The 12,397-nt window shown below is 47.0% G+C and overlaps 1 protein-coding gene across 2 annotated transcripts in view; it reads left to right on the plus strand.

Moving 5' to 3' along the window:
• The window catches only part of FAM120A (family with sequence similarity 120 member A), a 453,805-nt gene that overhangs the window by 108,305 nt on the left and 333,103 nt on the right, over window positions 1-12,397 (plus strand). For both annotated transcript variants that reach the window (XM_086939166.1, XM_086939165.1), the window contains exon 2: window positions 5,944-6,190. In XM_086939166.1, coding sequence (XP_086795292.1) covers window positions 5,944-6,190 — 247 coding nt within the window. The remainder of the gene's footprint in view (window positions 1-5,943; window positions 6,191-12,397) is intronic.

Genomic DNA, 12,397 nt, shown 5'->3' on the forward strand with positions numbered 1-12,397 from the left:
CTCTTTGCTTAACAGGAGGCAACTGTCCTCCTGGTTTGTGTGACAATAGTCGCAATAATATCGTAGAAGTGCTATACTCAGCCAGCGTTATGTGGGAAGTCACCTCACCTCACACGGCACCCGCTCGGGAAAAATGAGGCCCCGCTCTGTTAAAATGGAAGAGATGGTAAAATGTGATTCGCCGCAGAAACAAATTTATTGCGGTCTGTAGCTAAACTATTTCATCACTTCCAAAGAAATTTTTAACTAAGCCCAGTTGTTTTCAGAATCGACACCTCCCTACCAGACTGCATGTCCAGACCAGTGCTAGTCCAGAAAAGGTGATTTAGGCAAGAACCCCGTTAGCAAGAGAGTTCATAATATAGAGTGCGGGGGCCCACCGTAAGTTGGTACCAAAGTATGAAAAGCACAGAAGGAACATGGTTCGCAAGTGTTCCCACTAGGCGGCAGGTATGTGAAGAGTCTGCAGGAGCCTACCTGTCCGTCGGTACCTCTCGCCGGCTTCCGAGTGGGAGTGGAGGTACCGACCGGACAGCCAGCGCAGCGCGCCTTTTTATATGAAGGGTAATTGGATAATTAATCTCACCGGTTCATTGTTATGGTGTTCCAGTGTCTCAGCCGATCACGGAAGTGATCAGCCATTGGTTTAGCCACTCCTCGCCTTGGTGCATGCGCCAGTAATGCTAGCACTCGCGCATGCGTGGTGAAACTGATCGCTCACGCATGCGCGCTGGAGCGATTAAAACGGAACGGCGACTTGCGGAACACGAAGATCACTGGTATAGCCACTCCTCGCCTGGGTGCATGCGCCAGTGATGCTAGCACTCGCGCATGCGCGGTGAAACTGATTGCTCACGCATGCGCGCTGGAGCGATCAAAACGGAACCGCAAATTGCGGAACACGAAGATCTAAGGTAGTGTCTCCAGACAAAGGATGGTCATTAGAAGTAGCCATAAATCGGTCTATAATATCAAAGCTCATTATTGGAAGGCGGTAGGTGCCTCCGTGTAGGACAAAGTCTGAGAAAAACACACAAGTCTCAGTCTGTAGTATGGGGTTGATGTGTATGGAGCCATCAACGTGTGTAAGTTCATGGAGTCAGTATTAAATGGCAAGGGCACCAACTGAAAAAACAATCTGATCTCAGTCTGTATTTATCAAGGTTTAAGTGTGTGTGACAATCAATGTATCTTGGCTCTCGAGGTCCAACAAGTAGCAGCCATTAAATAGATATTCAAATGATCGTGATCATGTTCACGAATTGTACTGTGGAAAAAACGTGACCTGTCAGATGCTATCACGTAATCCATTATTGTTATTCATATGTGGCCAGAATTGTGATGAACAAAAAGGATACTAAACATAATTATAGTGATGTCCATGCTATATCATCATTAAGTCCCTTACTGTCACTCTTAAGTGAAAAAATCTATTTCTGTTCCTTGATGAATAGGAAGCTGGAGATGTCACTGATGTGGGGTGGGATAAACGGCTGTTCAGAAATCAACCACCTGATGTCTTCTGCAGTGTGTTTATGGGTCAAGAAGTGATCGGTCAATCTTGTGGATTGTTTATGACAACGAATCGTGCTCTTATGCTCCCCGATCCTCAATTTGATTTTTCGGGTGGTGTATCCAATATACCTTAAAGAACAAGGGCAGGTTATCATGCAAATGACTCTTTCAGTGTTACAATTTGTATGTTTTCTGAGGAGCCATATCTTGCCTGTTCCTAGTCAACTTTGTCTGTTTTGATAGTCTGAGGGCAGGCACTACATGAACCACATACCTGCCCTCACACACACTTAACCCCTTGTATGCTGGTGACGAACCATAGCCGTCACGCTCCGCGGTGCTCGTGTGCTGATGACGGCTGGGGTTCGTCACGGCCCCACCCTGTTCGTTTGTTTACCGCACAGCGGCGGAAACGGGCCAGCAGCGAAGGGGTTAAACCTTGATAAATACAGACTGAGATCTGATTGTTTTTTCAATTGGTGCCCTTGCCATTTAATACTGACTCTACGAACTTGCACACATTGATGGCTCCATACACATCAACCCCATACTACAGACTGAGACTTGTGTTTTTCTCAGACTTTGTCCTACATGGAGGCACCTACCGCCTTCCAATAATGAGCTTTGATATTATAGACCGATTTATGGCTACTTCTAATGACCATCCTTTGTCTGGAGACACTACCTTAGATCTTCGTGTTCCGCCATTTGCGGTTCCGTTTTGATCGCTCCAGCGCGCATGCGTGAGCGATCAGTTTCACCACGCATGCGCGAGTGCTAGCATCACTGGCGCATGCACCCAGGCGAGGAGTGGCTATACCAATGATCTTCGTGTTCCGCACGTCGCGGTTCCGTTTTAATCGCTCCAGCGCGCACGCGTGAGCGATCAGTTTCACCACGCATGCGCGAGTGCTAGCATTACTGGCGCATGCACCAAGGCGAGGAGTGGTTAAACCAATGGCTGATCACTTCCGTGATCGGCTGAGACACTGGAACACCATAACAATGAACCGGTGGGATTAATTATCCAATTAACCTTAGTATAAAAAGGCGCGCTGGCTGTCCGGTCGGTACCTCCACTCCCACTTGGAAGCCGGCGAGAGGTACCGACGGACAGGTAGGCTCCTGCAGACTCTTCACATACCTGCCGCCTAGTTGGAACACTTGCGAACCATGTTCCTTCTGTGCTTTTCATACTTTGGTACCAACTTACGGTGGGCCCCCGCACTCTATATTATGAACTCTCTTGCTAACGGGGTTCTTGCCTAAATCACCTTTTCTGGACTAGCACTGGTCTGGACATGCAGTCTGGTAAGGGAGGTGTCGATTCTGAAAACAACTGGGCTTAGTTAAAAATTTCTTTGGAAGTGATGAAATAGCTTAGCTACACACCAAAATAAATTTGTTTCTGCGGTGATTCACATTTTACCATCTCTTCCATTTTAACAGAGCGGGCCTCATTTTTCCCGAGGGGGTGAGGTGAGGTGACTGCCCACATAACGCTGGGTGAGTATAGCATTTCTACGATATGATTGCGACTATTGTCACACAAACCAGGAGGACAGTTGCCTCCTGTTAAGCAAAGAGACTTTCTGCTCTTGTCTAATTTTGTGTTTGTACTGTTGTCTTCGTCACTCAGGGATCATTGTAGACACATTTTTTTGATACCACATATATTGTGCACTATTTCTCTTTCTTATAGGAAAGGACGATTAATTCATTTTTCCACCAGTCTACATAGGGGACCAAAGTTCCTGGTAGGAATATTTTGATTCGATATTGCATGGCTTCACTTTCACACTTTCACTTATCTTGCAGTTGCTATTAGACCACGGTCCTGAAGAAAGCTGGATAAAATTGATCCACACAGCTGAAACATGTCGACCACTCTGCACTGCGCCATTATATAGTCATATTTTCAGACTATCAGGCGTCATTTTAATCTTGACACTAGAACAGTGCCTATTAAACAAATTTTCTGTTCTAGTAGTTATTTTTATCTTTATCACTCACTTCTCTCACAGCACTGCACACCATCAGCACCTACTTGAAATACACTGTGGCTAGAGGTCTACCTCGGAAATCAATCTCGGCACCATCATTTGATGGATTGGGCGAGATTTGGATCTAATATCCGTATCCCACGTAATGATATTCCGCCACAATGGTGGGCTGATGGGAGTTTTCAGCCTCGTGTAATTTCTACGTGTTTCATGATCCCTCTTTGTTCTTAGTTTCAGAACAGCACAAATCTCTTATGACCTTACATCTCCTGATTATTGTTTTTCGTTACGGTTTGGGTTGTGAGATGTTGAGGTCGTTAAACTAACCCATATAGACCCCCCTATCGTTCCCTTTTTTCTAGTATACTAGCAGCCCGTCCCGACCTTGTCCGGGAGCAATCGGGCTTCCCCGACCCCCGGCCGCCCCGACACTGTCCAGCAGCCCAGGACCCCGCCCCAACATTGTCCAGCAGCCCGGGCCCCCGTCCGGCCCGTCCCCCGCCTGCCCCGTCCCATGCCTGCCCCAGCCCCCGCCTGCCCCGACCCCCGCCTGCCCCGACATTGTTCGTGGGTCCCCCGGAGCCTTACCTCAGCCGCCGCTCCTCCCCCGCGCTCCTCAGTTCACCGTTCCGCCACTGCTTGCCGCTCGTCACAGCTCCTCCCGCTTGTCTGCCGGTCCTCACCGCCTGTCCGCCGCTGGTCACCGCTCCTCCCCCGCGCCATGTCCGCCGCTCCTCCTCGCGCTCCTGGACGCCGCTCCTCCCCGCGCTCCTGGTGTCAGCATGCAGGTCGCGGCCGGTGCTACTTCGAAGGGACAACTTTTTTTAAGGTACATTTTTCAAATAACGCATATTTTTATAGTTTATATAGCCTATGTCCATCTGCACACCCTGACGATTACAATGATGTATCGGGTGTGTGGATTGGCGCTGTGGTTCCCGAGTTTACCTGCCTCAAAGGTTCAAAGTTCTTCCTTTATAATAGTAGTATAGATAAATAAATAACCAAAATGTAAAATTTTAAAACCTTCGGTCAGTGTGAAGGAATTTGAAATTGGAGGCTAAAAATTGTTAGTATCCTCCGATTCATTTGGGATCAGTGAAAGCGCATCAAATAGAGTATTATGGACAATGAGTGGGCCCCAGTTCAATGTAGAAAAGCTCCAACTGCCCCATTATTTTTTTTAAAACATTTTTTATGATTCAGTCTGGATCACAGAAGTCAAAAGGTTAAGAACGGCTGAAGTAGACATTCTGCATGAGCTCGCGCGCATGCGTTGCTGGATGTACGTAGTAAAACTGTGGAGTACACTTGCCACTGGCCTTGTTGCACACAGGTTACCCCGCTCTTAGGAGCTGATTATTTCCCTTTCATTCATCATCGCCTTTGACTGCCCATGGATGTGGGGCATCCAAAGCCCTTACTGCCATTGTGGTGGCGCCATTTTACTTTCTTTTGGTTTATGCATAAAGCACCTTATTTAATATCCCATATTTCCATTGATTTCAATATAGGCGAGGCGATCCGGTGCTGGTTTTGAGTTGAATTGCCAAAAACAAAGCGCGTCTTGTGAGCCTAATATATAAGACCCTCCAAGTGTAGAAAGGAGCCCATGCCATGCCACTGCTGGACTGAAATGCATTGACAGTGCTGAACTGACTTTTTGCGGCTGTTTCTTTATTTTTAATTTTTTAATTTTTTTTAGTAATCCTCAAATTCGATGCAGCTCATTACGTACATAGACTTCCATGCACATTTTAGTGCAATAAATGTAGAGTGCTGTACAAATGCTGTTTTTGCTTAGGGGATATTGCCTTGCCACAGCCCATACAATGTACGTAATTTATTTTGAATGATCATCACAGGAACTTGAAACGATTATCCTTTTTGTGGTTGTGAGCTGGGTTTGAAAGAAGTTTAAGACAATTTCTCATTTTTTTCCACTGGTTGTCACAGAGGTCAGGTTAGGTAATTTGGTATTTTCCTCTGACTAGCTTTTTCACTGAAGTTCTTTGAGCATTTTTCAGCCATCTTGTAGGCGCAATCCAGGTCTTTTCAGGCAGCAATTCAGGCTTGACGTCAGTTCCTAGATTCTACTTCCCACATGGCAGTATCCTCTGTATGACATCTAAATAGTCCAGACCTTACAGTCCTTGATGAAACAGACCTTTGCATCCTGTTAATAGCGCGCTACCTGCTGCAGAAGCAGCGACTTGGCCTGCAGTCATGTTTATCTCGTTTGTACAGGGCTAACCACCAGATTGTACTTTGAGAAACACGATGTTCTTGACGTTGTGCAGCGATTGTTTTGGTACAGACTGAAATGTTTCTGAGATTTGCATGAAATTCTATTCAAGGTGACGTTTGCTCTTTTGGCTCCGCTGCACCGTTGTAACCCAGTCCTCTTGTTCTCCTTTCCTCCTAGGTCGCACAAAGCATCGAAGATCATCATCAAGAAGTGATTGCTTTCTGCAGAGAGAACGGGTTCCATGGCCTCATCGCTTATGACTCAGATTATGCGTTGTGTAACATCCCCTACTATTTCAGCGCCCATGCCCTCAAGCTGAGCCGCAATGGAAAAAGTCTCACAACAAGCCAGTACCTGATGCATGAGGTTGCCAAGCAGCTGGACCTGAACCCAAATCGCTTTCCAGTTTTTGCTGCTCTTTTAGGTAGGTGCAATTGTCTGGATTGTTGGTGGAAGCAGATCTTGGTAGTAGTATCCTTGTCAGTAGAATATCACACTGAACATATTCTAGGATTCAGATTGTTCTGCTTCTCTTTGAGATATAGTGCTAAATGTTGTACTTCTGTTTGAGAACATCACTCCTGGTTTAATAGAAGCCATCAGCGCCCACGCCCCTAGTCATAAAACAAAGCTGCCTCCACCTCCTAAGTTAAGTTCTTATTCTTCAATTTGTCATAGGCCTTCTTATCTATGATCAGAGTCCACTCTTAGTTGAATTCCACTTTTACTGAAATTCTAGCCCAAGCACTTTGGGGTTTACATGATTATACGCTTCAGGTTTGTCTGGTTAATATCTGTCTGGTTAGTTGCAACAGCCCAATCATCCTTCAAGTACCTCAAAGTCATCTCTCTTACGTTAATGCAGTGCCGCTTGGGGACAGCTGTTCCTCTGTCGAGCGCCCCTAGATGTCCTCTGTAACAGTGTACCCCCATTGCCAGCTGGGCTCCTACCTGCACCTCTTAACCTGTCAACGTTAGTGATCTATTTGGGGGGAGGGGGTGAGAGGGGTGCTGTGCTGTCTAATGGCGTACTTCATAGAAGAAAATTACAATTCAGATGAAAAATTGAAGTTATCCAACCTGGGTGCCCTCATTTACTATTTATTCTTTTTAGTGCCTGCGCATTCAGCATCCTTCCCTGTCAGTAGTGATCCTTTGGTGACGAAGTTACCAGACCCCTGCATGCCAGAGTCCCCTCAGTGCCTCCTCTTGTTATGTCTGGTGTTGAACCTTTTGATTTGCTAAAATGTACAAGTCCCTTGCAGTGTGATGGACATGCTCCCACCTTGAGTACCACAGCAACAATATTTGGATTCCTGGTGCAGATTTTTAGTCCTGGGCGAACACAGATCCTGCATGTGCTTCACAACCTAGGCCAGTCTCGCGGATTGCGGTCTTGTTGGACCTGGAGGGGTGCACAAAGAGTGATGGTGGCTGCATACCGTGTTTTAATAATTATCAATAGTCTGAACACACCCGTTTACCGATCATTGAAGGGTGCCTACATGCCCACTGTAGAAAAGTAGGATCTGCTTTTATGGTTACCCCCACTTTTTGCTGGTTTCAGTATGTTTTTTGACTAGTCTGACTGGGATCTTGCTAATCAGGACCCCAGTCATTGTGCTTCCTCTCTAAATTGACGTTAAGTACTTTTGTACCCCCACAATTGGCTACTGGTGTAGTCCTATAAACCCCTCGTACGTGGTACTAAGGTAGCCAGGGCCTAGGTACACCAGGGGTCTCCCATGGGCTGCAGCATGTATTGTGCCACCCATGAGAGATCACTCAAATTATGACTACAGGCCTGCCATTGCAGCCTCTATAAGTTGGTGCTAGCACCACTTACGACAGATGTACGTTTCCTCATATCTGAGGCCACTACACTTAAAACCTAAAAGTCACCCCTAAGGCAGGCCTTCCAATCCTGAAGGATTATAAGGTTGTGGGTGCCCCTGCATGAGTAGGGGACCCCTACCAACCCTAGAGTTGATTATCCAGGCTTTGTAAGTGCGGTCAGCCATTTTTATACATATAGTGGCCAGCGGTCATTACGCGATGGCTAACTATATAGTGGCTATGCCGAACCTGGGCATACTTGGTATCAAACATGTTGGAATCATACTCCCAAAACTGTTACCATTGTTGGAGGTATGATTACATTCACTGGGGGGAACCCAGTACTCCCGGTAACAGCCTTTCAGGGTCTGCTAGAAAACTAGTGCTGCTGTCGACCCCAGACACGATTCTGCCCTCCTCCTCCTCCTGCTGCTGAGCTGAGCTCCAGCAAGGGAAGGTAGAACACTTGAGTTCCTGTCGCAGAGAGGTGTAACCACCTCCCAGACAGGACTCAGTGTATTGGGCTGGGGTGGGGCTGCTTGCCAGCGCCACCAGACCGCTTTGAAGGGCACATTTGGGGCCCTCCTTGCATACTCCGGTTTGAGCCAGGTCAAGGAGCCCTTGGCTCCCGCTCTGGCGCGAAACTGGACAAAGGACATGGGAGTATCCTCCCCTCTGTCAAACTCATCCTCTGGGAGGTACCCTTGAGTCATCCCACACTTTTTCTGGGATACTTAAGGGCTTACCTTTGGGTGGCTCTTCAGATTTGTTGTAGGACAAAACTCAAGCCTGAAACCACGTCACTCTTCGACCTTCTAGACACCTGGACTTCGCCTGGAGACAGCATCAAGGAAGACTCCTGCTGCTCCTGGTCTCGTTCTTCTGCAAGTCTTCTTCATTGTCTGTCTGTGCTTCTTCCAGGATCTTTTGCAGACCTCTGGGCATAAAGGAGACCTGAAGTAAACTCGTTTTGGAGCAAAGGAGTCACTCCCCTACATCTACAGGCACTGGTCCTCACAGATGCAGCGACAAGGTCACTGTCATCACTCCTGCACCTTCCAACATCAGTGGGCATTGCTCTTCCATGCCTCCTGGTTGCCTCCAATTGTCATAGACTCTGTCCCCTCTGCATGCAGACTCTTCACTTCAGGAATTAAACCTTGAATTCCATCAGATTCTTGCACAGTCTTCGCTAGCAGCATCTTTTTTGAAGTCCTCCATTGTGGTCTCCAGCAGTTTCCGACGTCACTTCGCACCTATGCACACGGCTTCCCTGAAATAGGTATCCTGGTTCCTGGGGTATCCACGGGTGGGGTGACTCTCCAACCTTCTGACTCTTTCACAGGAATTCTTCAGGGTCCACTGGGTAGGTCGTTCCTCTTCAAAACTGCAACTGCGACTTTCCCATTTACTTCCATTGACTACGCGGCTGTGTTTCCACTCTGCACACAGCCTCCGTGAGGTTCCTGGGTACTTACCTCTGGTGGATCCTTCGGTCCCCAGCTCCTCTGGGTATCCTGGTCCAAGTCACGACTTCGGTTGCAGTTTGCATTCCACTTTTTAAGTATATGTTTTGGTCTCCCCCTGGAGGCCACGGTGTATTGTGCTTACTTACCTATTAGCAATTGCAGTATTATTGTGTTGATATCTCCGGGTAGGAGACATACCTATGAGTTAGTGAGTGTTGTGTAATAAATAAAACTTTTTTATGCACACTGTGTGTTTCTTTTTCGTTTAACCTACACAGCATGATTAGATCTGGTGAAACAAGCTGCTTAACACTCCAAGATAAGGCTGAAGGCTGGTCTCCAAAACTACCACTTAATGAGCTTTCTAAGGTTGTCTAAGACCACTAAAATCACCATAAGGGTTGTCTGGATTAGTGTAAGGTGGTTTACTTAAGTAAGTGTGCACCATATACTGAGCCAGCCTCCTATACCCACTCATGTAAAGTTCAGCTGCTGTGTGCTTAACTCACCTTTGGCCTACATTTTGTTGGTATCTAGTGTAGCACAAGCGTGTTTGGATATTTGTGCTGTGATATGTCTGCCTGCGAGTGCTACAATCAATCAGTCATTTTTGCAAGACAAATCACCCGTGAGAGTCTGGGGGCACTGGGGCTGCTTGCTGCTGTCTGAGGGTGGTTACTCAAACAGCCAGGTCTTTAGGTCTTGTCTGAATTGTTAGCGATGGTGCGGTCCTGAGGTGCAGGGGAAGGTAGTTCCAGGCTTTGGCTGTGAGGTGCAAGTTGGAGTATCCTCCGCTGTAGGCTTGGTGCATACGTGGGGTGTCTGCGATGGAGAAGGAGGTTGATTGGATGAGTGTAGATGGTTGGTGAAAGGTTAGGAGTGTGTTGATGTGTGCTGGTCCTCCGTTGTGCAGAATCTTGTAAGCGTGGGGCAGCAGCTTGAACTGGCATCTCTTCTGAATGGGGAACCAGTGCAGCTTCCTGAGATTGGGTTTGATGTGGGTCCTTCTTGGGAGGTCGAGTAGGAGTCTTGCCGCTGAGTTCTGTATTGTTTGGAGTTTCTTCATTAGGTGTGCAGTGATCACCACGCAAAACGTGTTTCCTTAGTCCAGCCTGCTGGTAATGAGGGCCTGTGCAACGGTCCTTCTGGTGCTTATCGGGACCCACCTGAAGATCTTGCGCAGCCTGAGGAGGCAGGGTGAAGAATCTGCGCTGACTTGTTTATTCATCGATAGTTTGATGTCTGGGATGATGCTGAGGTTGCGGGTGTGGTCTGTTAGAGTGTGGGGTGTTTCGAACACCTCTGGCCACCATAGGTGGTTCCATGTTGGGTGGTGGTCCCAAAGATGAGGACTTCCGTCTTGCCCATGTTGAGTTTGAGGCATTTATCCTTCATCCAGTCTGCAACATTCATCCTGCATCTTAGGAAATTGGCTTTGGCATTGGAAGGGTCTTTGGACCGAGACAGGATGAGCTGTGCGTCGTCGGCGTAGCAGATAATGTTGAGTCAGTGTGATCTGACGGTGTTGGCCAGTGGCCAGATGTTGAAGAGGGTCGGGCTGAGGGATGAACCCTGGGGGACCCCAGAGATGATCCTCTTGGGCTGGCAGGTGAACAGAGGGAGACAGATCTTTTTGGTTCTGCCGGTGAGCTATGAGGGGATCAAATTGAGGGTGTTTCCTTGAATCCTGATGTGATAGTCTGTTGATCAGGTTTTGGTGGTAGACGGTGTCAAACGCGGCTGACAGGTCAGGAGGATGAGGGCTTCTGTTTCTTTGCAGTCTAGGAGGGCTCTCATGTCGTCCATGGCTGTCAAGACTGCTCGGCGCTGTAGTTAGTCTGCAGACCAGATTGCGAGGGTGTCAGGAGGTTGTGATCTTCCAGGTGCTGGGTGATTGCTTTCATGAGGTTTTTTGTGGGGTAGGAGAACAGTGAGATGGGCCGGTAGTTCTTTAAATCAGCGGGGTCAGGGGATGGTTTCTTAAGGGGGAGTCTCCAGTTATCCGGGAAGCCAACCGCTATGAAGGAGATGTTCAGGACCTTCCTGAGCTTGTCACCTATTCTCTTGCTTCCGAGGTTGAAGACCTGGTGGGGGCATGGGTCTGTGGGTGTCCCAGAGTGCACAGAGTTTATGATGGAGATGGTGTCTTGCGTGGTGAGGAGGTGTTCGGAGTTTTGTTCTTGGATGGGAGCTGGTCGATGCTGTCTGCAGCGGAGGGTTGATGTATGAAGTTTTCATAGATGGCTGAGATCGTGTTGTGGAAGTAGTTAGCGAGGTTGCCGCACAGTTCTTGAGAGCGGAAAATGTTGTTCTCAGTGGCTGCCGGATACATGGAGGAATGTGGGTTCTATATTGGAAACCCAGGGCCTTGAAAGGCATTTGTAGGTGGAGGAGCCCCAAAGACGAGTGGATTGCTACTTTCCTGAGAGCTGGGTGTAACACACACTGGAGGAAGGGAGAACCAGCCTCTCTGGTGCACTTCAGGACTCTTCGATTATGTAAAGGTCCCTTCTAAGTGCCGGCTGGGCATATCTCAGGAAGGAGAAATGACTGATAAGAGAACATCTTAAATAGTAGGGCTGGGTGCCTTTGTATGCTTTCGTAGATCAGTGGGGAGCAGTTGCCCTTGTTCACCATATGCTATTAAGAGAAGTGCTTAGCATATGATGCTAAGCATATGAAGCAGCTTTTTATTCCAGAACACTACACCTTAATTCTCCCAGTGTGTAGCAAAACATAAAAAAAAGTATCTAATCTCAAACGTTGTGACTGTCTTTTGATGATTTTTTCCATCAAATATTGTTCTTAATGTGTATGGGTACGCTTTATAGTGCATGCCTTTAGAACTCCAAGTACTATTTGTGAATCCCCTGGTATACTAAATTATTAATTCAGCTAAAGCCTTCATCTGGACACCTTTGCCTTTAGCTTTTATTGCTTTTTTGGCAATAAAAAGACTTGAAATAAAAGACTAAAGGCCACACCTGATGGAAATATAAGATTAAAAGAAATACACTTATCTACATCATTCACCCTTTATTGCTATGAATAGAAAATATGAAATTACAAATACTGACGTCCTTTGGGATCACTGCTTTTTTTTTTTGTAAACAACTTTGTTGAAGTTCATTCACAGTGAATAGCATTTATCCAACCCACAATATGGTTATTTTTCAGGGGTTTGTTGTTTTATACATAAAACTCACAGACCTAGCATCTAGAAGTTATCTTATTTCCTCATTGCCTGTCAACAAGGGATGTGTTTTCTATTTACCAAATAGCCTAGATCAACTTAACTTTAGTAATGCTTATGTCAATGACTCCAT

Source organism: Lissotriton vulgaris, chromosome 9, assembly GCF_964263255.1.
Source record: "Lissotriton vulgaris chromosome 9, aLisVul1.2, whole genome shotgun sequence".
Classification (NCBI taxonomy): Eukaryota; Metazoa; Chordata; class Amphibia; order Caudata; family Salamandridae; genus Lissotriton; species Lissotriton vulgaris.